Source organism: Camelus dromedarius, chromosome 18 (assembly GCF_036321535.1).
Source record: "Camelus dromedarius isolate mCamDro1 chromosome 18, mCamDro1.pat, whole genome shotgun sequence".
In the NCBI taxonomy this organism is placed as follows: Eukaryota; Metazoa; Chordata; class Mammalia; order Artiodactyla; family Camelidae; genus Camelus; species Camelus dromedarius.
This window is the reverse complement of record NC_087453.1, coordinates 25,355,507-25,382,209: the sequence shown is the minus strand read 5'-3', so window position 1 is coordinate 25,382,209 and position 26,703 is coordinate 25,355,507. Positions and strand designations below refer to the sequence as shown.

Genomic DNA, 26,703 nt, shown 5'->3' with positions numbered 1-26,703 from the left:
AGAGGACTCACACCTGGTGTTCTCTGACACTTCTAATGAAATAGACAAGTTGCCATATGAATCAAAACAATACATAGTCAGAAATAAGTTGGATTTTAGTTGTCTACTAAATTTTCGAAAATATTTTAAAAAATCTTACATTTTATAATTTATGTTAACCAATTGCCATTTAAATGTTGTAAACTAGAGGGTGCTGTTAGTCAACACATTTGCTTTCAGTGTTTAGAGACATTGCCCCCTATCTCCAGCCCCCAGGCCTTATTACAGGATCTGAGTAGTTTTTGTCTGGTTGATGATTCTTAATCTCCTTTGTTGTTGTTGTTTTTTTTTTTTTCTTTTTTCCTTTTTCTTTTTCTTTTTTTGGTACATATATTTTTATTGAAGTATAGTCAGTTTACAATGTTGTATCAATTTCTGGTGTACAACATAATTCTTCAGTCATACATGAACATACATGTATTTGTTTTCATGTTCTTTTTCACCATAAGTTACAAGATATTGAATATAGTTCCCTGTGCCATACAAGTATGAACTTGTTTATCCTTTGTTGTTTTACTCAGTTATACAACAGTAGGGGCACTGAAATGTAGGTATGTAACATTTCTTTGGAAAGGCAGAAGTTGATAAGTTTAAAAAAAAAAGTTTAGATCTTGTCCTTAAAGAGAAAATATAAATCAGAGATTACATCAATCAAATTAGATATTTTCAAAAACATAATTATTTCTGAAGAATTAAACATTTTTTTCAGTATTTGGTCAAGTAGATATATGTTAAAAAAAAAAGAAGTATTTGGCCGAGTTTAGCCTCTTGGTTGTTTTGCCTAATTTTTTGTCCTGTATTTACTAACCTTGTATCGATGCCAACAATTGAGCTACTACTAATTTTGCCTCCTAGTACATTGGAAAGGGCAAAACTAAATCTTAAATCAGGTGAACAGAGTGAAAATTTGAATCCCACCTTGCAGAGATAAGCACTGTAAACTGCTTGGTGCATCGTCCTTTGCTTTCTTAGCACTCTTGCACGTGTGTGTATACAATAGGTAGGCACATCCATTACCTGTGAATAATTCTTTTGTCTTCCCTTTTCCATTATTTGAACTTTAAAATCTTTTTCTTGCTGTGTGCATTAGAACTTCCAGAATGGTCTTCTGTTATGGAGGCCATATCACTTTCTTCTGTTTTTTGGCTTTAATGTGCTCTTTCCGGGTTTTTCAGAGTTTAAATATCTTTTTGGCTTTTGGGATGAGATAGGGATACTTTTGGAGGACATTTTTCTTTTGTGTCGGAATGTGCAAGGGGTTTCATTTGAAAATGGATGCTGAGCTTTATCAGATGCCTTTTTGGTTTCTGGTTTTCCATTTGGATCTTAGGGTTTTTCTTCCTTCTACCTGTTGATGTGAGTTGTAATACTAACTTTTTTCCTTCTCTTGTGCTTTATCAAGTTTGGAATCAGTGTTATGCTAGATTTCTAAAATCACTGACAAGCTTTCCATCCTCTCGCAGTGCTCTGGGAGCTGTCTGATCAGCATAGGAATGAACTCGTCCTTAGTGCTTGGAGACGTTTGCCTGGCAAGCCTCATGGGCCCTGTGCATTTTTGAATGCAAGGTGTCTTATCTGCCTTGGTCTTAAGAGGCTTGTTTAAGAGCCCTCTTGGATGTATTTATCAAATTTATCAATTTTGTTGCTTATTTCGTAGCTATTTTTCCCTCTCCCTCTTTTTAAAAAATTTTCTTTAGAGCATTTTGTTGCTTATTCTTTCTTAATTGCAAGGGTATTTTTAACACTCTCAATTTCACCTTTGATATAACAGGTAGTTGGGAGAAAGGCTGAAATTTTTGAAGTTGTTAAACTTTATTGGTTGATAATTACTTTTTTAATCTCTTTTTGACGTTATGATCCAGCAGTGAGAAATGTTCCTTTTCTTGTGGGAGCTGATATTTTCATTTCACATGGTGCTCGATTTTCACTAATACTCTTTAGCCATTGAAAAATAGAGCTCTATTTTCTATGGGGTGCAAAGTTTGATACTTACTATGTTAGCCTTATTCATTATGTTGGTCGGATTCTCTAATCAATGCAAAATAAAATTAACGTGGAGATCAAGCTTTTGCTCATTACCCCTGTACACTTTTGCTACCTGTCTTCTTGGAGATAGATAGGTATGTTTATAAAGTGTTGGTCATTTTCTATGTTGCTAACCATTACGGGCCTTATTTCATTGAAAATGTTCAGAACATAAAAATTGGCATAATATTTCTATTGTGAATTTTGTAATTTAGTGATGTAAAATGACCCTCTTTTCCCCTTTTAATATTTTCTGGCATGAATTCCATTGCATCTGACATTTAAAAATAATAAAGCAGCATTAATGTTGCTTTATTTTGGTTTCACTGTTTAAAGTCCGTCGTAGGCATTTTTTTTGATGACACCTGAGAATATTTTTAATTGAATGGATTTAATTTACAGATTCAGTTTTAGTCTGCAGTCTGTTTCATATTCTAATAGTAGTTTCCTGTAAGTAAAAAAATTTAAAAAATACACAAAACACCTTTCGCCAGTTGTCATAGCTAAGATTTAATCCATTCCTATCTGGGAGAAGGGCTTTAGCATCTTCTCGTTTCCTGTGTTCGATCTTTATTAACATGCTCTTGTTTACTCTGCTTTGTTGTTTTTAATTACATTGTTAACATTGCATAGCATATGCTTAGAGAATAATTTGATGTATGCACTCAGTTTTATAACTGGGTTTATGTCCTGATCTTGATGGTTTTGGCATACATTATTAGCAGTCCTGTTTATTAGTGGCTTCTCTGAATTTTGCCTCTGTGTGGTTGGAATATAGCCTCAGGCTTTGCTTTTTTTCTTTCTCAGCCCATGCATATATGAAATGACAGGTTTTGGCTTTTTTACACAAAGGGCAACTTGTTTGGTTATAAAATTCTTTGGGAAAACCTTTCAGTTCTCTATAGATCTGCATTTTCTATTGACTTCTGGCGTTTAATGTTGCCTTATAAAATCCTGGGGCTAATCTTAATTATTGCTACTATTTAAGTAAACCAAACATTTCCCCCTTCTCTCTGGATGTTCCTATGACCTTTTTTCATCCTGTGGTTAAATTATTTTGCCAGGATATGTGCAGGTTTAGTTTCTTATGATTTTGTGTGAATCATGTGCCCATCTCTATACTCAGATTTTTCTTACTCTCGGAATTAGTTGTTTCTTATTCTATATCTTTTGTATATTTGAGTCTGTTTCATTGTTCTTTTAAAAAAGGTTTTATTGATAAAATGACTATAACTCAATAAAAAATGTTTTTAAAAAAAGGTTTTATTGAGCTAAAAATCACATACCTTAAAGTTCTCCCTTTAAAATATACAGTTCAATGGCTTCTTTCTAGTGAATCATCAGACTTTTGCAACCATCACCACAATCAAGTTTTAGAAATTTTCTTCATCCCACAAAGAAATCTCAAACCCATTAATTGTCTCTCCCTGTTCGCATCCCCTGTTTCTGCCCCACCCCCAGGCAACCACTAATCTACTTTCTGTTTCTATAGATTTGCCTATTCTGGACATTTGATATAAATGGAATCCTACAGCATGACTGGCTTCTTTGTTTTTTTGTTTTTAAGTCCAGTTAAGAAGCACTGGATTATTCCTGTCCTGACTTTGTTCCTTGCTTTTTTTTTCTACCGTGGTTATCTCTGAACTGTGATTGCCTTTCTGGACTTTTCTTGTCTCTAGCAGTTTCTCAAGTCTTTCAGTTTTCTGTTTTCTGCAGTTTCACTTCTCTTTATTGCTTCTAAGCTAATTTTGTACTCTTTGTTTCCTCATGATTCTTCCCCACCCCAGCTTGTTGTCTCTTGGTTTCAGTCCATTTTCTTCAGGTCTCTGATTCTGTTTCCTTTTTTGATATGCAACTGTCTCTTTTTGTTTTTCTTTCTTTTCTCTGTTGTTCCAAATTGAAGCTTTTTTTGGTTCCTGCAGTAGAATCTTTTTGACGTTTGGATCTTCTCAGAACATCCCGAGAACAGTTCTTGTATTCAGGATACAGGAACTGAAATATTTTTTCCATAGACCACACACTGGGTTTTTTGTCTTAGCTCAGGTTGAAGCAAGGGACTATCTGATCAAGTTGATCTGGTGGGTCGGGTGTGTCACGTGTGACCTGTGTTCTGGGCACCCATGGTTGTCAGTCTTGCCCCTGAACAGTGAAAGTGCTTGGCTTCCAGCCTTCTCCCCAGCTTCTGCTATGGCTTCTCCCCTAATCAAGTGGCATCTTCCTCTTACGTTCACTACTGATTTCCTTAAGATTGTTCGTGAATAAGTAATACTTAAGCTGCTTTCTTCCAGGAGTTGTCCTGGTTCTCCTTTTGCATTTATCTCAGGGCTTCCATCTTCCAGGATGTGCTTAGAAGCCCCTTCTGCCTGGCTGTTTTCTCATCCAAGTCTCGTGGTTCCTGTCTGGACTTGGAAGGTGCAGGCTGGTGTTGGAGGAGATAGAGGCAGGCATTTGCCCTCTCACAACACATACCTAAGGGGCATTCAGGGCTGGAAAGCACAAAGTCTGACTGTAGGTGCAGCTTCTTCCCTCTTACTGTTACTAGATTGTCAGAGTGTGTTTGCCTTTTTTTGTGTATTCACGGGCACTTCCACTGCCCATGGGGGCCTCTTCAGCTGGGTCTACGCCCCAGGTGCCTCGTCCAGTTGGGTTCCAGTAATTAGCTCTCAATGTCACAGTTATTGTTGGCTTTGCCTGTCATTTAATGAAGAAATCATACCTTCAGATCTGTTTCTAGTCTCTCTAGGTCTTTGAGCTTTGAAAACAGTTGTCTTTGGGCCCCTGATTGGGGAAATGAAAAATTACCAGGGAGTAAAATTAATCTCCCTTTTCACTGAGTGAAAGCGGTGTGGGTGGACTTGTTCCTCTGAACGGAAGGGTTTGGGAAGATAGGTTTTAATTTTCCTTATTTATGTGGGTTTGAGAAATGTAATCCCAGGAGCTGCTTGGTTTCCACAATAGAATATCCAGCCTGCCAAATATAAAGCTGCTACAGATTGGTGGTAAACAGCCCATTCTAGAGGCATGCAGTAACCGTTTGTAACCAGGCGGTGGCTGTTGTATAATACAAAATAAATAGCTTTTCTGACTAGGTCATGTGGTTATACAATTTTCATGAGCCTGTGTGGATTATAAAAGCTGAAATTCCTTCTGCACCTAAAGTGTCTCATGCTGAGCATCAGGACGATCCCAGCCTCACAGGGATCCCAGCACAGAACTGGTAGGTGGGGCACTGATGATGGAGTATTTGGGGGGATAGGGTAAGATTTCAGTCTGCAGGTAAAGACGGTTTCTTGGTACATATGCTTTGCTGTGGGTAATTAGTATCTCTGTGTCTGTGTGCACCTAGGTTTGTGGGTGTCTGTCTCCATGTGCATGCATCTCTGACTGTGTAGGCTCCTGTCTGTTACCATGTGTCTGTTTTTTTGTTGTTGTTGTCTTGTTTTTTTGTTTTGTTTCTTTTTTTTTTTCAAATATGTGGCTGTGTGTACATCTGTGGGTGAAGAGCATATGGCTCAACTTTACTCACCTGGGTTATCAGAAAATCTCCAGTCTCTCTCAGCGATGTCAGACATATTTAAGTATTGATAACAGAACATTAACATTTATGCGACTCTTAGAAGGTAGTGCCTTTTATTAAATATGTGAAAGTGACAATAAAAACCTGATCCAGATTCAATGTTTTTTAGGTGTCCATTTACCTTATTCTTTGGGTAAGGTCCAGTCCTGGGACTTCCAAGGCCCTTGTTTATGTTTTCTTTTATACAGAATTTTAGGGGTTCAAGGAAAAGTAAGTACATGAACAACAAGGAATATAGATTAGACAAACTTCATGGAAAGCTGGAGTCTCTTTTATAGCTGAATGTATCTATTTTTAATCCTTTTAAGGTTTTGGGGATGTAAAAATGTCAGGTTCAGACACTGAAAAAGGCAGTACATCTGTACCATAGTATTCTAAGTAATTGTAGTCTCTGTATTGAATAAACGTGTTTTTCTTTTTATGGATTAGGAGGAACATGCTCCTTTGCAGGGGGAAAAAATATATATATATAACATACTCACAGGTATAGGATGTTTATTAAAGGTCAGGGAAAAGGCTCCCATTTATTGAAGGTCATGGAAAAGCTATTTTGGTCACTGTGTACTTGGTGTTAACCTGGAGAAGAATTACAGTGTCCCAGCCCCAGATAATTTCTGTGCAATGTCAGCAAACCCACTTTTCAGGCACTAGGTAATCCATCAGGATGGGAGAGATTTTAGAACCCCCTTTTTTATCTTGGGAATGTCTGTGGGGAGAAGGAGACAGAACTCTTGGTAAGCTGGACTAGGGGGCAGCAGAGGTGGGGTGGGGAGAAAAAAGAAGAGATTGCAGAGGAGATTTGCAAATGGGATTTCTTCCAGACTATAGGAAAAGAGCAGGTGGTTGAGAGAACTAAGAAACTGCCAAAATCCAGTAAAACTGAGCAGGTATCACAGGTAGTTAGGAAAGTAGGGACGGGTGGAGCTCAACCTCTTTCTGCAGGCTAGAGAAAAAAGTTGGTTTTGGCATTTGGGGCAGAGGAAGGATGAGAACATTCCAAAGAGGAATGGTGTGGTCTGAAGATCAATTCAGGGAGAGAGCTGATGAGTCCATTTGAGCTTGAGGCATTGAAATGGTCCTCCCAGCACACGTGCAGTGCCTTCTCAGATCAAGTCTCTGAAAGAGACTGAAAGGGTCTTCTGCAGGCAGAGCGTGTTTTTAACATCTTCCATTTCATTTTATCAGTTTACGCATTTCACTTTATGTTCCAAAAATATTTGTGTTCAATTAGGAATGATCTTCCCCACCCACCTCACTCCATGGATGTTCCCAGAATATTTGCTACATTTAATCCAGTGGCTTTGAGTCCTCTCTGGCCCACTATTGAGGACCCCAACTCCATTTTTAGATGATTTCTAAGTAGACCAGCAGCATTTGCTTAAGGGCCCTTTTCTTCCCTCTTCTGAGCAGGGGGGTTGCCATGGGCACCTCATATGCCTTGGGGCTGTGGCTACTCACACTTTGCCTCCTGAGTGTCTCAGCAGGTGGTTTCTGAGATGGAACCTGGCAATTTCTGGCTCTGCTTTAGAAATCCAGGTTTTATCTGACTTTTTAAAACTTCTCTTCTTAAGAGAACAAGTGGGCAACCTGATGTCAACTGAAAAAAGTGCACAACCTAAAAGTTGAGCATTATGTTTTATTTGGCAGATTTTCTAAGGACTTCAAGCCCAGGAGACAGCCTCTCAGATTGCTCTAAGGGACTGCTCTGAAGAGGTAAGGGAGGAACCGAAATATGTAGGAGTTTTGCAACGAAGACCTGGTAGTTGGAACATCAAAAGATTACTGTTAATTTAAAAAAAAGCCAGACATCTCAAGTTAAGGAATTTAGTGCTTTTCTGTGTATGAAAAGTTGCAAGAGTCTGGGCTCATTGAAATCATTACTTTGATATGCACCTTTGCTTTCTGGGGCCCTGTATCCTGTTCTTTCCCTTCCTGAGACCCCTGTGAGTGCACATTTGGGGACGGCTACAGTGGCTGAGGGCTTGGCAGAGGGCAGCTGGTTTATGTCCACCTGAGTTCCCTCAGGGCTCACTGTAGTGGCTTGATGGCTGCGACATCCTTTGTTTACCGATGTGGCAGGCAACATTTTCCATTCACACCAAAGACAGTGGCAGAAGCTGACACAGCTCTTCGGAGTGCAACAGAGATTTTCTTGATCGCAGTCACCCAGGTGGTTTGGTTTTGGGCTCTGATAGATTTTAAAGAAAGGTCATTCTGAGGCCACGATTCTGGGTACTCTCTCCATCGTTGTGATAGGTTATTATCAGTGTCATCATCTCGTACTTTGGCATGGATATGTTAGTTTAAGCTCAGTAAATAAAACCTGATTTAAATTGGGCACTTGAAATATGCCTTTTGCGGGGGAGGGTATAGCTCAGTGGTAGCTCATTGGTTGTGCTTACCATGCACGAGGTCCTGGGTTCAATCCCCAGTACCTCCATTAAAAAATAATAATAAATAAAAAACCTAATTACCTCCCCCTCACCAAAAAAAAAAAAAAGGAGAAAAAAAAGAATAAATATGCCTTTTATGTCACTGGGCAGAGCTTTAGGTTACATTAGCGACCTTTAGGCTCTTTTTGACTGACCCACAGTACAGAGTATTTTACCTTGAAACTCTGAATTACACTTATATTGTGAGATGTGCTCCAAATTTTTTTATTCTGTTAAATTTCATTGTTTTACACATTCTAGCTGACATCCTAAGTCAATATCATGGCCCACTAGTGGGTAGTTGTTAGGGAACATGGTGGGCCACTGCGTGGGTGGTAAAAGAATTTACCAGAGACAAAGGAAAGTTTAAGGAAGAAAGAAAAGTTTGATACCTGCTATAGGCAACAGCTGGCTGCACAGACCAGAGCTGCCTGTGTGAGCATTGGGGTGAATGTGTGGGGTCTTTTATTGGGGGGAAGGGTCACACGAGGGCTGCACAATCAGTTCATACGCAGGTACTTGATTGGTTGTAAGTGAGGTGAGACTTACTAGGGGCTACTTTGAATAATGGGATTTATGAGGCAATGAGGCCTGTCCCCCTGGGTATTGTGAGATTAGCCATTTCCTGGGGGCGGTTAGTTTTGTTAGGGTAAACACAAGTCAAGGGAAGATGCTTTTATCTTGCAGAAATGCAGGTATGCGGAGGGTCCTGAAGTGGGGAGTGGGGGTTAAGGATGCCAGTCAGCACCAGGCACACGGAGAGCCCAGGATGGGGTGTTTTATGAACTTCACAGAGCGCAAGCTGGCTCCACATTCCCAGAGAGCGCCAGCCGGCCCCACAGTAGTGACGTGCAGTTTAAAAATGAAGAGCAAAGGTTCTTAGAGTGTTTTGAAAAAGGCTGTAGGATGATTGGGTTTTTTTTAGTTACACCCTGTGAGCATAACTGTAATCACAAGATCAAATAATCACTTCTTACAGGTTCACTTCATTACTGCTTAAGTGGAAGGATCCTAACTAGCTAGGATCAGCGTTAGAATTGTAAATTCCCTAAAGCAAGACTATGTTTTAGGCAGCCATTTCAATCATTTTATTTAAAGGAGGTTGATCACATACAAGTTGAGGATTTCTGTTCCAATAATCTTTCTTTTGACTTGAAATAAAAGCGTTTAGGTCAAATGTTAGCATTTAACAGAATTTAATGGAGCTGCCACAGTTCAACTATAATCCTCTAATAATGGGATTTAAGCGGAGAGCCACAGATTGGCTTTTAAAATATGCTTTATCATTGAACCTGGCAGGCTCTGAAAGTTCTTGTGTGTATCGTGGGAAGGACGAAACAACCAGTTGGCAAGCTGGGGTTTCCTTATGCCACAGTTTTCCTTCTGGTCATATACTCTTACCTGTCGAGATAGGTTTCTGCCAGTGGAGAAAATAGCTTTATCCCACCCAGGTTGCCCATCCAAAGGTGTTTATCTGAGGACTACTAGTATCAGAACATCTGCGCATTTGTTAAAAATGCAGATTCCCAGGTTCCAGTACAGGTCTATGGAATCAGAATTTGGGAGAGGGGACATTTTTTTAAGTTGGTGGGATCATGGGAGTTAAAATTTGTTTTGTTTTGTTTCCAAAATCAGTTTTACTGAGGTATAATTCACATACAATAAGTGGATATACATACAAATGGAGCCACCAGAACCATAGCCAAGGTATGGAACAGTTCTGTCACTCCACAGGTTCCTTCCTCCACCTTTGGATGCCCTCCTTCCCGTATTTGCTGCTGTAGGTCACCACTGACTGCTTCCTGCCACCATAGGTTAGTTTTCCTTGTGAGGAATCAGGTAGCATCTTGTGTCTGGCTTCTTTCACTCTACGTAAGCGTCTGTGCGATTTCTGCATGTTGTTAGGTACAGCAGTTTCTTCCTTTTAATTGCTGAGTATTCCTTTGTATGGGCCCCCCGTGGTTTGTTTATCCATTTGCCTGTTGATGAGTTTGGGGCTATTATAATAATAAAAACAGCTTGGAGCATTTTTCTACAAGTATTTGTGTGAAAGAAATCTGCATATTGAATAAGATTCCCAGTTGAGTCTTAGGCACATAAACCACCAAATCTCATTCTCTCTATTCTTTTTTTTCTTATTCTCTATCACTTTAGAGAACTGTAGGTTTTTGTGTCTAGATCAAAAGATGGATTTGCCAGGCAGTTAAGTTTTTAATGTAGTATTCATTCAACGCCATCTATTTGGGGTAAATGATTATCTCATAAACATTTTTTGAGTTCTGTGCTAAGAACTAGAGTATTAAAATGAAATGTCCACAGGGGGATACTATCCTTTAGAGGACTCTTAGTGATGAATTCACTCAGCCGATGAAGTGCTTTGTATGTTGTGTGCCAGGGACTGCGAGGTGCTGATGATGGGAGGACATGTTTTCTTAGGGATCTGGTTGCGCTTCCAAGAGACACAAAAAGTCCTGGTATTCCGCTCCAGGAGCAGTTCAGCCCTTAAATCCTCTGTTTAGATAGTACCATCATATTTGGGGCATGGTAAGCCACAGTTGAAAGATTTGACACTGATTCCTGGACAGGAGAGAAATGGTCAGATAAAAAAATTAAGTGCCAAAGAAGTGGTCACTGACTGAACAGCTGATGAAATAAGTACTAATTAAAAGTCATTATTCTGCATGATTATTGGTGGCTGGAGGGCTATTGAAAATTTTGTTGAAGATCTGAATGTTTTTCTTTTCTGTTTACTCATAGCAGAGTTCCCCAAATCGCTGTTCTCCCACTGTGTCAGGCTTACATTTAGTGCGGTTGATTTTTTTTTTTTTTTTGAGTCTGTTACGATTTCTTGCTTTCTCTAAGGTAGTGATTTTTTAACTCTGGCTGCAGGGGAGCTTTATGATGCTCTGGCTGGACAGTCCTATTCAAGAGACTGTCTGGGTTGGGGACCCAGGCAATAGTATTTTTTTAATTATTTATTCATTTACTTACTTACATTGAAGTATAGTTGATTCAGAATGCTGTGTTAGTTCCTGGTGTACAGCAAAGGGATTCCGTTATGCATATTCTTTTGCCTTATAGTTTATTACAAGATACTGAATATAGTTCCCTGTGGTACACATGAGGACCTTGTTGTTTATCTATTTTATATATAGTAGCTTGTTTCTGCTTATCCCAAACTCCTAATTTATCCCTCCCTGACTCCCTTTCCCGCTTAGTAACCATAAGATTGTTTTGTATGTCTGAATCTGTTTCTGTTTTGTGAGTAAGTTCATTTGTGTTGTATTTTGGATTCCACATAGAAGTGATATCATATGATATTTGTCTGTATCATTCTGACTTAACCTCACGTAGTATAATCTCTGGATTTATTTGTGTTGCTGCAAATGGCATTATTTCATTCTTTCTTATGGCTGAGTAGTATCCCATTATGTATATATTTACAACATCTTCATCCATTCATCTGCTGTTGGACATTTAGGTTGCTTCCATGTCTTGACTATTGTTTTTTTAAATGTTTGTGGCTATTTTTGCTTATTCTTCCACAGGAATTTTAGCAAGCCCCTTTTTTCCCCTCTTAAGGTATTAATTGATTTTTATTAAATTTATTTATATCATATTTATAGGAAAATGAATATCTTTACAGTAGCTCTCTTATCCAAGAATATAGTTTGTTTTTCTCTAGTTATTCAAATCTCTCTTATGGCCCTCAGTAATAGTTTTATAGTTTTACTCTTAAAGATCATGTACTTTTTCTGTTAAACTTATTAAATACTTAATGCTGTTAATGCCCTTCTAAATAGAATTCTTTCATCCTCTTATCTTTAGGGTGAGCAGACTTTTCTGTGATATCTTAGTTTTGTGGGTCAGATGGCCTCTGTCAGATATTATTCTTCCTCAGTATTATTTACAACCCTTTAAAAATGTGAGAACGATTCATGGCTGGGGACCATACCAAACCAGGCCAGGCAGGGACTTGCCAGCTTCTGATCGAGCTGCTCGTTGCTGGCATCTGGGAAGTGTTTGAGTCAGCAGAGAAGGAGCTCTGCTCATGTGTTTGTGCCCAGCCATCTACACATAGATTCTCTCCAATTTTATCATCTCTTAATATGGTCATAGTTTGGTATTTTCCTTTCAAACGCTTCCCCTCATCTCTCTCTGTCAGTTGGACGATAGCAGTGATGACGCCAGCCGGGCTTGTCCTTGACATTAATGTGTTTATTGTATCACAGATGTGTTTGATGTTGGCTGTTAATTTCCTTTTCCAAGATTAGGTCAGAGTATTAAGCAAGCACGACTACTATATTGTATGAGGTACCTTTATTTTTTTTTTAAGTACCATTTATTCATTCCACAAATTTTGGGGAACCTTTAATACAGGTGCCAAGTTCAGCAGTGAGGAGACTGCCTCTTGTTCTGCACCTCTCTGGCTGATGAGGAAGACAGTATCTTGCTGTATCATAACCATCTTTATGGTTTCCAGATGCCATGATGAAGTGGTGATAAAAGGCAGCACTGATTGTGAGCTACCCCAAGGGAAACGGGTGAGGTAAAGGGTGCCTATTTTGGAGGAACAGCATTTGGAGGGGGACCCATCACCTTCCAGGCACTGAAAGGTGGACACTACAGCACAGTAGGGCCAAGTTTCACATTAGACGTCACGGTGGGCCTGTAGCCCATAGCCCTTTCTTAAAGAATTTGGATGTCATTCTCCGGTGAATTAGGATGCCATCAAAGGGCCCGGTAGTTTCTGCAGAGTAGCCGTGCCGGCTGCCATAGGGCCATCAAGATGGAATATGAAAAATGAGACAAGAGGTCGTTGTGCTGCTGAAAAGATGACGGCTTGTGCTGTGGAGAGGCCAGAAGTACCCAGATTTGGGAGTTCCTGGTCTGAGGAGGGCAGGCTTTTTGGGCCTCGAAAATCACAAGGAGGGCCGAAAGCACAGCAGGTCAGGTGGAGACGGTGCTTAAGGCCCCTGACCTGACACAGGGTCGCTTGGGTGGGGGGGTTTGGCTGTAAACTGAGGGCAGTTTTATGTTTTGTTTGTATAAACACTGTTAGGTCAGGAATAGTGATTAAAGTGTGAATTCTGCTCCACTGCTTATAACTGTGGGTCCTTTGGTAAGTTCCTTAACTTCTCTGAAGCTCAGTTTCCACTTGTGTGTAGTTAGTGTGCAAATCGAATAGTGCTGTGCTTGCTAGAGAGAAATCATTGCCATTTATACAGGGAGGGGTAAGAGATGTGTCTGGCACACATAGACACTTAGCTGGAAAACCGCTGTCATTACTGTTGTTCCTTGTTATTAGTGAAACTGATCTTTTGTCCCTCAGCCCCTCCTTTCCCCTTGTCCTGTGGCCAGGGGCAAGATAACAGTGGCCTTGTTTATTCTCTTTCTTTCAAAAGGAGTAGGAAGAGGGGGTCATTGGGTACTGTGGGTGGGCGAGCTTTCCCTGGTTCAGTTTCCCTGGGAGATTTTGCCTTTTATTTTAACACAAATCCTGTCACAGACCCTAAACTCTACCTCCCCACCCTGCTTTTATCTTTTCCTGCGTTTGCCTCTTGGCCTTGGCACTTCCCCGTACAGAAGCTCAGCTGTATGGGCGAAACGCTCAGATTTCAGACTGGTGCGTGGTTTCTGGCCTTGAGGCTGTCTTCATCGCTCCTGAGTACTCGCTCTGCCGTTCTGGCACTTTCAAGGATACATTTCGGTCTTCAGTGTTCACTGTCCTCTCCCCTCCTTCTCTTCTTTTCCCATTTGTCCACCCTTCTTAGGCTTTGTAACCCTCTCTCCCAAAGCCTTTCTCAGAGCTTCCTGCCCTGCCCTTTCTTTGGCCTCAAAAGCCTTTGTGCTTACTTGGGTCTATGTCTTAAGGACGTTCCAGCTGTTCTGTAAGAAACAGGCAGAGGGTCCTCCTCAGTACAGCTTGTGAGGGTCAGTTAAGCCCCACCACCACCGGTAGGGAAATGAGTACAGAGTACTCGATGAAAAGTGACCTTGTCAGGATGGGATTTGTCCACCTTTGTTCCTGGCTAGGGGGGCAGCAGGGAGGATGGGCTGCTGCCATGTCTGAAACACAAAAATAAAGTTAATCTAGGAGAATAAATGTTTCTACATTAAAGTCCTAACCGTGTTCCCTCATGTTAACATAGGTAAGTGTGGGTTTGGAAGCTCTGTTGGCGTGCTGATGGCGATGGGGCTGGATGAGGGACAGAGAGCTTTTTGGTCCCTCTGAATGTGACTGTATGGCAAATGGTCTTGTAAAAAAAATCTAACAGTATTTCACCGTCCTCTTTGCCTGTCCTATCTTCTGGAAAACACATGCTCCTGGGCAGCATAAAAGTCTGTCAGGGCTACTTCAGACAGATTTTATATTTAGGGATGTTTGTTGTCACACTGTGTGTGTGTGTGTATGTGTGTGTGTGTGTGTGTATATATACATATATATTTTTCCCCCCAGATCTTGGGCAGCTGATGGATGGTAGTGGCTAAATCACAGTGTAGATGATTGATGGATTTGATTACATAAAAATGAAAACAATTCTAAAAGATCATTCACAAAATTCATGAGCAAACAAAAAGTCGAGATATTTACATCAAATATAACAAAGAATGACTATCTGTCCTGTGCATTGTAGGATGCTGAGCAGGGCTCCTGGCCTCACCTATTAGATACTTGGAGCTCTTCCCCAGTTGTGATGACCAAAAAAATGCCTTCCAGATATTGCCAGCTGTCCCCGGGAGAAAAGTCCACTCCTGGTTGTGAGCCACGGCTTTACAGAGATGTGGATGTAATATGAATAAGAATGCAGAACGTGCACGAATGTTTAGACCAAAAGAGCCACCTCAAAAAACTGACATGTGTACCTAGCTTGAGCCCACTGAGGCAGCATGATGTTCTGGCAGCTCTTTCTCGTATTGTTTCTTTTTGCTCTCTAACTATTGAACTCTCAAATTTTGTGTAATTCTTCCTTTTCATATTTGTTTATATTTCACTTTTTTTCCCTGGCTCATCTAAATATTTGCTGAATGAAAAGTGTCCCTAAGAGGCCTCCTCGAAGTTTTCCTGCTTGTCTTTCCAAACTTCTTGAAGGTCTGCCTTCACACTTGCAGGACAGCTTGTCCGGGTTATTCTTTCTCTGTGGGAAATTAATTGGTGCTAAGATCTGACATCATTCTCATCTGAGTGCCAGTGAGTGTTCTCTGTCCCTTCTCACTCCTACCTGCTTGTGGTATTTTTTCTTTATCATAAAAATGCAGGCACACCTAGGCACGTTTTATTGTGCCCATCCTGGTCTGGATCCTTGGTGCCCTCTCATTTTTCAAGTCACATTCTCCAATTGCTTGCTCATCTTCGGGTGGATCACTTTTATTGTTCAAGTCCGGTTTCTGTTGTTTGAAATTGAGTTTTTAAATTTCTTCTGCTTCACTGAAACTTAGCCTCATGGGACTGTTTCAGTGGCTTCTTGCTTTTGAGTTTTACTTGGATTTTCTCTTAGTTTAGAGAATTGTACAGAGTCTCTGAGAATCTCCAAGCATGTCAGGTCTATCTTGGGTCTAATAGTTTTGATCCTCCTGCCCCTTTCTTATCCCTTGCCATTTTACTTCCCCCTCACCCCCATTTTAGGGGAAGTAAATTTCTTCTTTAGGTTTATGTTGTCATTTGATTTGATACTGAGTGCTTTGGCTCTTTTCGTGTTTGGCATTCTAGCCCATGTGAAGCTCACCTTGCCACCTTCCTAGAATTCTGTGTGGCTGTTTAATCCTAGGTTGGTTTTATCTTCTCTTTTTTATGCTTGGGGTGTCTTTCTGGCCTTTAATTGGGTACCTGTAGGGAATTCAGAATTATTTTAATATCCATACAGCCATAGTAAATTGGCTACAGCTTTTCTGTCTAGTATGAGCACCACTAAGCACAAGTGGCTATTTACATTTAACTTTGATACAATTAAAGATTCAGTTTCTCTGTTGCACTAGTCACATGTCAAGTGCTCAGTAGCCTGCGACTAGTGATGACTGTAATGGACAAGGCAGACATAGGAAATTTCCATCATCGCAGAAAATTCTGTTTCGATCATGCCGGGCTGATGCATGTCAAAGAAATCCCTATGCTGTGTTTTCTTCTTCCTGGGATGCTGATATTTTTGGTGGCCCAGCTTAGTGGTCCCTCTCTCCAGATTCAGGATCTGAGTGACTGTAAATGAAGGTGGAAAGAGACTTTAAAAGTATAATGAAGTAATGAGTTTTTTGGTGTTTGGGTATAACTTGCACACTGACTTCTCTGTGCAGGAAGCGCGGTGTGTGTTTGTCTTGTGCTGTTTGTGTGTTTGACACGATTGCTGCTTTCTCTTTTTCTAGGTGCTAAGAGATGGCGCTTGTGGGGCTCATCTCTGCCTGAGAATCGGGCGCTCCAGGCCCTGGAAGAGCCAACTCTGATCCTGGGCTCCTCGCTCGAACAAGCCTTAACTTTCAGCCACTCCAGTCCATCGGCCAAACTGCTCATTTTGTCTTAATGATGGGTATTGGTAAGAACACTACGTCCAAATCCATGGAGGCTGGAAGTTCAACTGAAGGCAAATATGAAGATGAAGCGAAGCACCCCACTTTCTTTACTCTTCCGGTAACAGCGTTTCTTGTCTTCCTTTCTTCTTTAGTCACTCTCAAGTAGTTTCTGTATTGAGTAGGATTAGCTTCAATACTCCTGTTTTCTGTGGAGGTTAAGGCATCCGAAAACCACATGCTTTCCACATGAGATAGTCTTTGGGAACCCTCCTGGCTGGCAGTGGTTTTGGTGCGCTCTGTGCCCAGAGTCACCTGACAGAATTAGCGCTGAGAAGGAAGCAGGCTTTACTCGAACATGGCAAAACTGGCCAGGTGCTTGCTGTATCCTGGAGGATGTTGAAGGCTTAATTTTATCTCCAAAAAATGTGTTCTTATGACGTAAACTGTGACCCGACTTCATACTTGTATTTCAAGGTGGGAGGATGAATGAATGACATTGTTTGGAACCCAAATGTCCATGCCTTGTCTTATGGCAGCAGCATCTAAAGTAGAGGTATTTTTCCTGGACAAGCGGTATCAGTCAGATAAGGCTGATTAAACACATTCATTATAGTCAATAATATTTTTCCAGATGTAGGATTATGACTTGATGTGTATAAAGTTACCTAGAGTGTTGGTTAAAAAAAAAAAAGAGAGAAAAGCTCTTTAGTGAGGGCTTACCTCAAGGTGTTTTTCCCTTAATATTGAAAATGAGGTTACTGTCCAGAATGCCATTCTAGGATTCCTTAAAACATGGTCCTGGATTTTGCCTCCCTGCAGCATCACGCAGTAAGAAAGATGTGGAGCACAGCATCTTTAAGTACACTGGTTGACCTGATTCGCATTCACATTTTGGTTTTTACTCTGTGAATTCAGAGAGAATGTCCCAGTGATTTTACAACTGGCATTACTATTTTCTTTCTTTCTGTAAAGTCAAAGTTTGAAACTGAATTTTCTGTCATATTGAAGGCTTAAGATTGAAGGCACAGATTTTTCTAGAGGAGGGGCCAAGTCTGTTTTTCAAGTTGCAATTAGATCATCTTTGAAAAGTAGAAAGGAAGGTTTCACACCTGGGTACGCACCAGTCTCTCCTGTGGCATTTGCCCAGCAGCATTTGCCCATTCACCCTCACCCTCCTCCACCGGAGAGACAAAAGCTTGACTGCTCCTTGGCTGCCTGCCTGCCTTGTCTTTGTGGTCTAGAGTTTTAGGCTTATTTTAGCCTTCAGATTGTGATACTGTACAGGTAGCTGTTACATTCACCAGCCTATGTTTCCAGTTTTCGTATCCACTGTTATTTCTTGCATCCCTTTCCTTCCCTCTTTGTTCCCTTTTTTTTTTTTTTAACTATAACAAGGGTCTGTGAATGTTCACTGCCTTTGTCTTTGCACATCTGAAAATAACTGTACTTTGCTCTCAACTCTTGAGTGAACTTTCGGTTCATTACAGACGAGAGCCTCCCAGCTTGTTTCCATTTCTCTAACTGCTTTCTCATGATTCGTGTATCTTTTTCTAATGCTACCCTCTGAATGGATTCCCCAGTGTTATTTTCCGGTTTACATATTCTTTGTGTGCAGTCATGTGTTTATGTTGAATTTTTATTGCAATGATTATAATTCTCATTTCTAAAATTTCTATTTTTGGTTCTTAACTTATTTGGTTCATTTAAATTATTGAGGACCCTAATGTACTTATTTTAAAGTATTTTCCAGTTGTTCTATTTTCATCTGGTGTGAAAACCTCTTGTTTCTCTTTTGATTTTCTTCTCTCTCCCTGCCACCCTCCACTTCTCTCTGTAGTTTTTGCATTTTCCTTTCCTGGGTCCAGCCCAGAAGCTGATCTTACAGTAGAGGTCTCTCCTCCCCTAGTGGTGCAGACCATGACACAAAGGAGTGAGGAGACCTGCTGGCCCCTGAGCACTGAACCTGGTTCTGGTCCCTGCCTTGTGTGGGGGGCCCTGTGTCCCTGTTTCCCTGCTGGAGCCAAGCGCTTCCTAACTGAGGTCTCCCAGGCTCAGAGCCTTGGGGGTCCCAGTGTCAGCCCAGTCATTGCTTTACATTGCTTGTATTCTGAATCACTTCTCTGTTTTTAGCCTTGCCTATTTGGGGGCTTTCCCAGCTCCAGTGTTAGTTAGGTGTAGGGCTGGGAAGGAGTGTACCTCAAAGCATTCATTTCCAGCTCCATCTTCACCAGGAGTCCCTGCAAGTACATGGGAGCTGGGAATGTGGACATTATATGTAGTTAGACATAAATATAATGTGAATAAAAGGTGAATTTAACACTAGAGCAGTTTCACTAGGGATGTTATAGAATTTTTACCCTAGTCTTGGGCTATAACAGTAAGCATTAAAAAGGGAGAAGGAAAAGAGGAATAGTAGAGTTGGAATCATGGGATTGAGCCACTAGGGGGAAAGAAAAATACCAAGGTCCGAGGCTGTAAAGGTCAGCACGTGAACCATCAGGATGACTTAGAACAGGGATGCCAAGAAGTGTATTACCATGAACTCCCTCAGAGCTTACAAGAAACGAGGAGGTGAAATAAAAGGAGGGGAAAAGAGGAAAACAAAAGCCTATCAAAGAATGTTTATAAAGAAATAGTTCACATGATGGAATGTGGGGTTGTGGAAAGTTTTGTTAGAAAATATTTTTAATATAATAAAAATGGAAGCAGTATACTGCCCACATTTGATCACCAGTGAAATTGCTAGCCTAAGAAAACTTAAAAAAAAAAAAAAAGATGGATCATTTTGAATAATTTGCTTTCTGATAGGACAGAGGTAGGGGCCTAGGTTAAAGCTGGTCTCTTTCCACTGCCCAATTGGTAGGATTATTTTGGTCACTGCCTCTGTGCTCTTAGGACATGCATCTGTCTCTTCCTGTTCCTCATGCAGGAACCACAAGGTCTACACACTTAATTTCATAGAATCTGATCTCTTTAGAGGTGAAAGTGTCTTTAGAACTCTTCTGCTGGTTCTTCTGCTGGTTTTGTAGGAAGGTGAAGTGCTGGGCTTTGCCCAAAGCCTCTAGCTCACATGATGAGTTAATTAAAGTTTGTATCAGTTGGATCAGACAGGCTCTTGTCCTCAGGAGTCCACAGCCAGGTGAGCAGGACAGGAGCTGCATGGAAGTAGCACTAATGGCAGGTGCAGTGCATAGATCTTCCAAGTGTCACGGAAGTTCTTGGGGATGGTCTCAAAGAGCTGGGAGTGGTCGTGCTCTACCTGCCATAGCTGGTGCTCCAGTAGGAGCTGTGGTGAAAAATGAGGCTTGGTCTCTTGTTTGTTCCAGCTACTTGTGAGTGTGAGCATCTGGCTGATTTAGTGGTTCTGGTTGTGTTTTTGTTTTCCCTATAATGTAGACCCTCAGTGGATTTGAGTAATAGCATTTTAGATTGTACAGTTAGTACTCCTTAGAGATTCTCTAGGGTAGTTTTAAATATAGGTCATTTTTTTTTTTGCCAACTTTAAAAAATATGTCTCCCGTGGAAAATATAATTCCATTAGAGAAAGAGAGGTGTGGGTAGTAGCAGGAGGTATTGAGGTGGGGAGAGAACCCCTGACTCTCCTGGGCCCTGGAGGCATTGGCAGCTGAAATGGACCTTGATGTGAAAGGAGGCAGTGTCGGAACATGTTGGAATACAGTGGAAAGGTCAGTGAAAAGGAAGGGGTTAGCTTGAGCCAAGTCAGGGGCAGAAGAGCAAAGTGCAGAGAACTGATGTTAGAACAGTGGGTCTGGAGCCTAGATTCTGGGTGGTTCCTGAATGATTGGTTAAGAAGTTCAGAAATTTCTGATCTATCAATAAAAAGCTCTCCAAGAGTTTTGACCAGGGAAATAACCCAGTAGGTTGTGCTTTAGAACAAACTGAAGTAGAGCCCAATTAGAAGAAGAAGGAAAAGTATTTTAGTGACCTCTGGCTGTTCTAACAATTTACCATAGGCTGGGGGATTTAAGCCACAAACATTTGTTTCTGAAAGTTCTGGAGTCTAGGAAGACCAAGCAGGTTAGCTTCATGGTGAGGGCTCTCTTCCTGGCTTGTAGATGGCCGCATTCTCACTGGATCCTGATGTGGCCGAGAGAAGCAGCTCTGGTGTCTCTTCTTCCTCTTATAAGGATGCTGATTCTCTCATGGGGTGCTGCCTTTATGACCTCATCTAAACCTTCCAAGGCCCTACCTCCTAATCATGTTGGGTTAAGGCCTTAACATATGAATTTGGGGGTGACAGAACATTCAGTCCATAACAGGTATCTGTTGCGATAATCATTTAGCAAATACTTTGGTTTCATCTCATGACAAATGGCTCATATCTACGTGTAAAACCTTAGAACTTACTCTTTGCCTTCGAGGAGTAAGAGAGCCAGGGCAGTGAGTAGGCAGTTCCAGCGCAGTAGACTGAGCACTGCAATAGGGATCCTAGAGCAGGCAGCAGGGCCCCCTGGAAGGCCCCTGGGCTCTTTCTGGAATGACTGATTGGGGTGAGGACAGGTTAGGATAGGGAGAGTCAGGGAGACCTGGAAAGTACCAAAGACGTGAGTATGGGTGAGTGCTGCTGGAATGGCGGTGAGACTGACAGAAGAGATGCTGAGGAGATTTTGAGGGCTGAGAGAAAGAGGGAAATTAAGGATGATGTTAAGATTTACATAAAGGAACCTGGTTGGGTGCTGATACCTTTGTGGAAAATATGGAGTCCAGGGAAAATCATAGGTTTGGAGGATGGGGAAGGTGGAAGATGATGGGTTTCATTTGAGAAATTGTGGATTTGAAATGCTGGTGGAAATCCTAGATCTAGCAGGTGTTGGGGGTGTAGGACCTGGAGCACAGAGAGAGCAGGAGTGTAGTAGTAGTAGTAGTAGTAGTAGTAGTAGTAGTAGTAGTAATAATAATAATAATAATAATAATAATAATAATAATAATAATAATTTTTAAAAGACTTGGGGCTCAGGTGGGTGGCGACTGAATCCGTAGAGGAGGATATGGCTGCCAGGGAGAGGAACTGGCATGGGGGAAGGGAGAGTTGAGGACGTCACTGATGGAGATGCCCTCGTGTGGGTGACTCAGCATTGGAACCAGGATACCAATTTCATCCCGGCTTTTCAAAATATAAACATGGAAGGGTAACCATTCGGGCAGCCCTGTGTTTGTCTTTTTCTCTAGATCTATGCTGCCGCTAGATTCTTTCACTCTTGTGCTGCCAGCATACAGCTGCTAGCCACATGTGGCTATTTAAATGTAAAGTAATTAAAATTAAATAAAACCTAAAATTCAAATTTAGTTCCTCATTTGTACTAGTCAACTCCCCCTCCTGCTTCTGGCCTGGCTTCCTAGGCTCTCGGGCACAGGCTTGCTTTGGAGTCAGAAGCTGGTCTCAGGCTGTTGGCTGTTAAGATGTCTGGAGACGGTGTGCTGGAGTGCAGGGAGGTGGGACAGTGGAAACCAAAGCTGGCTGTTCCTCAGAATCAAGTTTGGGGAGGGTCTCTGGAGGGGTTTGCTGGGGGTGTGGGTGTTCAGGGTCTCATTGTTAGCGATTTTCTTGGCCATCTTGTGTCAGATAACTCCTTCCTCAAATGTTACAAGTGCTGATTTTTAAAAAACTTGTGGAAGGAAATCAGTTTCTTTAAACAAAGTAAAACGAAGACCCATGACAATAATTTAGAGAGAAAAAGAATAAGTCCATATGTAGAGGAAGAAGAATGAATAGATCGTATTAAGAACAAGAGACAATGCAAATCTCCAAGGACCATAGATATTAGATCATATAATCAGAGTTGATATTAAGTAGAAGAAAGATAGAAAAAGATCTTCTTACCCTGTGGGAATTTTTGTTAGGCGAGTTTGCTTCTGAAGGCAGCTAGGAAATGTGTAAGGGGTGAATGCCTCCCGGCAGGAAGACAGAACCATAGAACAAAGAAAAAAAAGAAAGTCTTGGAGAACGGTTGTACCCTAAGAATATGGCTGGGAAAAGGTTCTGTGTTTGCTCAGCGGTTCTCCTGTGTGGGTAGCTCCTGCATCATCTGAACCTGGAAGGGCATCCGGAGGAAACCAAGCAGATGGCCTGGCCTGACCGTTGGCAAAGGTCCGTCTGAAATGCAGTCTGATGTTCCAGGACATCATCATCCCATCGCCCAGTTCTGGGCAGGGCAAAGTGTGTAGGGTGCCTTAAGTTTTTGCTTTTTTCTCCTTTTTTCTAACAGCGTCTGTGAGAATATTTGAGTCTCTTCTCTTGGGTACCAGGAGTAGATCTGGACATCTCCCTTCAGTCTGGAGATATTGAGGGGATGGGCTGAGGAGTAGCTTTATGAGGTTCAGTTTCATAAAAGAATGGGAGAAATACTCATCAGTGTTCATACAGATCCATTGTTTGTTTCAGATGCCCTTAATGCATTTTCTTCAGAGCCATACAATGTTAAGAGCCCATAGTGCCCCCAACATGGTGAGCACCACACAAACCTGGTGACAAGCTGCTTACAACGCAGTAGGGGTGTGAGATAATAGGATAGATGGGTAGACGGGTGGGTAGGTAGATAGATGGGTAGGTAGATAAATAGATAGATGGGCAGATAGGTCTTTGCCCCTGGTTCCTGGCACAGAGCTCCTGAACCCCTTGTAAATTCCTAAATGATAAGAGCACTAGGAGCATCTTTGTTCTAATGAGGTGACTCTGGGTGGGCTCCTGGGTGACTCTTGGATGGGGCCTAGTCTCTAGAAAGACCAAGCCATAATTAAAAAGCCAGTTGTAATTTTCAGCCCCTTCCACCATCCTCCAGAGAGGGGAGAGGGGCTAGGAATGGAGTTAATAATTGATCATGCCTATGTGAGCAGGCCTCCATAAAATCCCAATGGTAGGGGGTTCAGAGAGCTTCCAGGTTGGTGAAAACATCCACATAGGAAGGGTGACACACCCCACCTCCACGGGGACAGAAGCTCATGTGCTCAGGACCCTCCAGACCTCACCCTGTATATCTCTACATCTGACTGTCTATCTGCATCCTTTCTCATGTCCTTTATTACTATTTTTTGTTTGTTTTTGAGGGGGGAGAGTAATTAGGTTTATTCGTTTATTTGTTTTTAGAGGAGGCACTGGGGATTGAACCCAGGACCTGATGCATGCTAAGCATGTGCTCTACCGCTTGAGCTATACCCTCCCCCAGTCATGTCCTTTAATAAGCTGGTAAACATAAGTGTTTCCCTGAGTTCTGTGATCTCTTTCAGATTAATCAGAACTGAGGAGGGGGTCGTAGCAACCTCCAGTTTGTAGCCAAATTGGACAGAAGTTGTGGGTAAGGCTGGGGACTTTTAGTACTTGTGATTGGCATCAGAAATGGTCTGGGAGCAGTCATGTGGGACTGAGCCCTTAACCTGTGGGATCTGACACTCTCTTCAGGTAGACAGTGTCAGGATTGAGTTAAGTTGTAGACCACCCAGCTGATGTCGCAGAGAATTGCTTGTTGTGGGGAAAAATCCCCATATATTTGGTGGCAGAAGTGTCAGAAGTGAAGTGTTCTGTGTGAGTAGTAAAGAAGACACACAGGAAAGAAAGATGCAGGAGGTAGACCAAGCCGAGTTTTTCTAATACAGCAGGAGATAAGGCAAATCAGCAGACAAACCTTAAGGGTTAGCATTTGAATTTGGCAATGGGTGCTGCGAGGTGCCCACGGGGGACCCCTGTCCAGCCGCTTGTAGGGAAGTGCCTGACTGGTCAGGGGAAGATTCCTGCAGAGGTGACATCTGAGTCCTGAAAGATGTCTGGTGTTGAGTTAGATGAAAAGCTGTCGATGGGCTTTGAGCAGAGGCATGACGTGCTCTGTGTAGTTTTAAAAGGGTCCCTCTGGCTGCTGAGTGGAAACCAAAGGAAGAGGGGAGCAGGAGAGTGGCCAGTGCAACTGCCTCAGAGCAGGTGAGCTCACAGGGCTCCAGCAGCGTGCCTGCAGTGTGGGGGTGGTGACAAGTGGTTGGGCACTGGAGGAGAGCTCACCTGGATGCCAGTGAGGGCCTAAAGGGAGAGGAGGCAGGGATGGTTTCCAATTTCCCCAGAGCACCTGGAGATGAACAGGCCAAGAACTGAGATGGAACAAGGCAGGGTGAGTCATGAGTTTGGTGTTGGCTGTGCAGATACTGGGTAGAAAGCTGCTGTGGGACACAGTGTAGGTGTGGGCTGGTGGTGTTCACTGGGGTTAGCAGTGTGGAGATGGTAGTTAAAGCCAGGGGATTGGATGGCATCACCCCTCGGGGTTGATGGCCCTTCAGGAGAAAGGGGGTCTGAGGGCCCTGTGCTGAGGAGATGCAGTGTTGGAGAAATGGAGGCTGAGAAGGGCCAGCAAGAGGCACAGGTAAGGAGTGGTGGCTGAAGTGGGAGGGAGACCTCAAGAGAGGTCATTGTTTGAGCAGGAGGGTGGCGTCCTCCTTGCTTGTGTAAGCAGCCAGCGAGGAAGGCATTGTGAGAGTGAGCTGAATGAGGAGTCAGCGTGGGCTGCCGGGTTTAGTGAGGTGCTCACGGAGACACTGTGGAGTCGAGGCTCTGCAGGAGGGGTCGTAGTGAGGCTCCGTGGTCGCTAGGTGGGGTGCGGAGGGGCGTGAGACCGACGCGGGGCTCTGGGGGGAAGATGATGAAAGGGCATTTGGGAAAGGACTTGGCAGTCCTGCTGAGGTCAAGAAACTGAGAATTGGGCTTGAAGTCCTCAGAATGTCCGCCAAATAAAACATAATTCTCAACTTTTAGGTTGTGCCTTTTTTTTTTTCGCAGTCAGCAGTTATCATATAATAAGAGTTGTTGCAGTCACCTTGTAGAGCAGTTTTACAAAGTTGATCAGCATTTTGGCTGATTATCTTTTACTTATGTTGTATGAGGCCAGATCCATAGAATCTGGGCCTTCAAGGACATCTTGTCCTTTCTGCTCTTATTCAGTGCTTGCTTTGTGCTCCAAGCTATATCACTTGTGATGAGAAGTCAACAGAATTAGTGGCGCAAGCTTCCTGCCTTCCCACCCTGTGAGGCCCACCATCCCTGCCACCACTGCTTTCTTTCCGTCCTCTTCATTTCTCGCCTGGATCACCAGGACAGCCTCTCTGTGGTCTCCCTGCCTCCCAGCTGTGTTCCTGCTCCACCTGTCATTGTCATTCCTGCCTGTGTCTTTTGCATTTCCTGTTCTAGGTGTTCACACCTGCTGAATCTCCTACCTCTAAATTCTCCATTCCCTCCTTACCTGTATTCATCCAAGCTAGGTAGGCAGTCTCCTAAGCTGAATGATTAGAGGTAAGATTTTTCAGATTGTTTTCTTTACTATAATCTAAGCCCAAAAATCTGTTGGAGAAAAAGCTGATTTCTTGTTAGGGATTTAATAAAGTACTTGAGCCTCCTTGTCTGTATCTGGGTTGTCTGAGAAGTAAACGAGATCATATACAGCAACATCAGATCATATACGCAGTGTGTGATTAATAAATGTTTGTTCCACTCCCCTCCTCCACCTGGGCTGTGCCCCTAAACCCAGAGAACAGTGATGCACATGGGCAGGTGGGGGATCCGAAAGAGGACTAATGCCATTGACTATTTTACAAATGTTAACTGGTTTTGGGAAACAATCCTTGTCTGGTAGGCTTCTTCAAAGGCCTACACAAGTAAGTGGGCCGAGGGAGAGTGGGCATCTGGGGAGTGGTTATCTAGATATTTTTTTAAAGTCTTAGCCAAGATCCTGAAGGGAGGAGCTTGAGGTCTGGAGTAAGGTCTATTGCAAATGTGACTCAGACCCTGGGGAATTATTTAAACTCTCAAGGCATCAGTTTCCTAATCTGTAAAATGGGAATAAGAATAGCATCTGTCTCAGGGTTGTTACAGGAATAAAAATGAGAAAATATATGTAAACTTCTTAACATGGTACCTGGCACGCATGTAGTGTGCAATCAAAGAATAAGGAGCAACTAGTGGTTAGTTTAGCTAAAATGTGAAAATACTTTGGTGAAGCTTTGTGACCAAAACATTGGAAGTAGCTCTGAGATGGAGGAGAATCTTTTTTTGCCCCATTGCATCTCCTTGGAGGATCATCCTTGTGGCCATATTCATAGAATCCGGGAAAGCAAGAGGTCCAGATGGAAGGAGTC

At 42.2% G+C, this 26,703-nt stretch overlaps 1 protein-coding gene across 6 annotated transcripts in view; it reads left to right on the top strand.

Moving 5' to 3' along the window:
• Positions 1 to 26,703, top strand: part of SLC23A2 (solute carrier family 23 member 2) — a 111,969-nt gene that overhangs the window by 28,691 nt on the left and 56,575 nt on the right. For 4 of the 6 annotated variants that reach the window (XM_031434207.2, XM_031434211.2, XM_031434208.2 and 1 more), the window contains one exon: positions 16,432 to 16,693. In XM_031434207.2, the coding sequence (XP_031290067.1) occupies positions 16,586 to 16,693 (108 nt within the window). In that variant the 5' untranslated portion in view covers positions 16,432 to 16,585. Of the gene's footprint in view, positions 1 to 5,121; positions 5,282 to 7,288; positions 7,355 to 16,431; positions 16,694 to 26,703 lie in introns of those variants that run through there. The other 2 variants (XM_064475858.1, XM_031434213.2) reach the window with 2 other exon arrangements.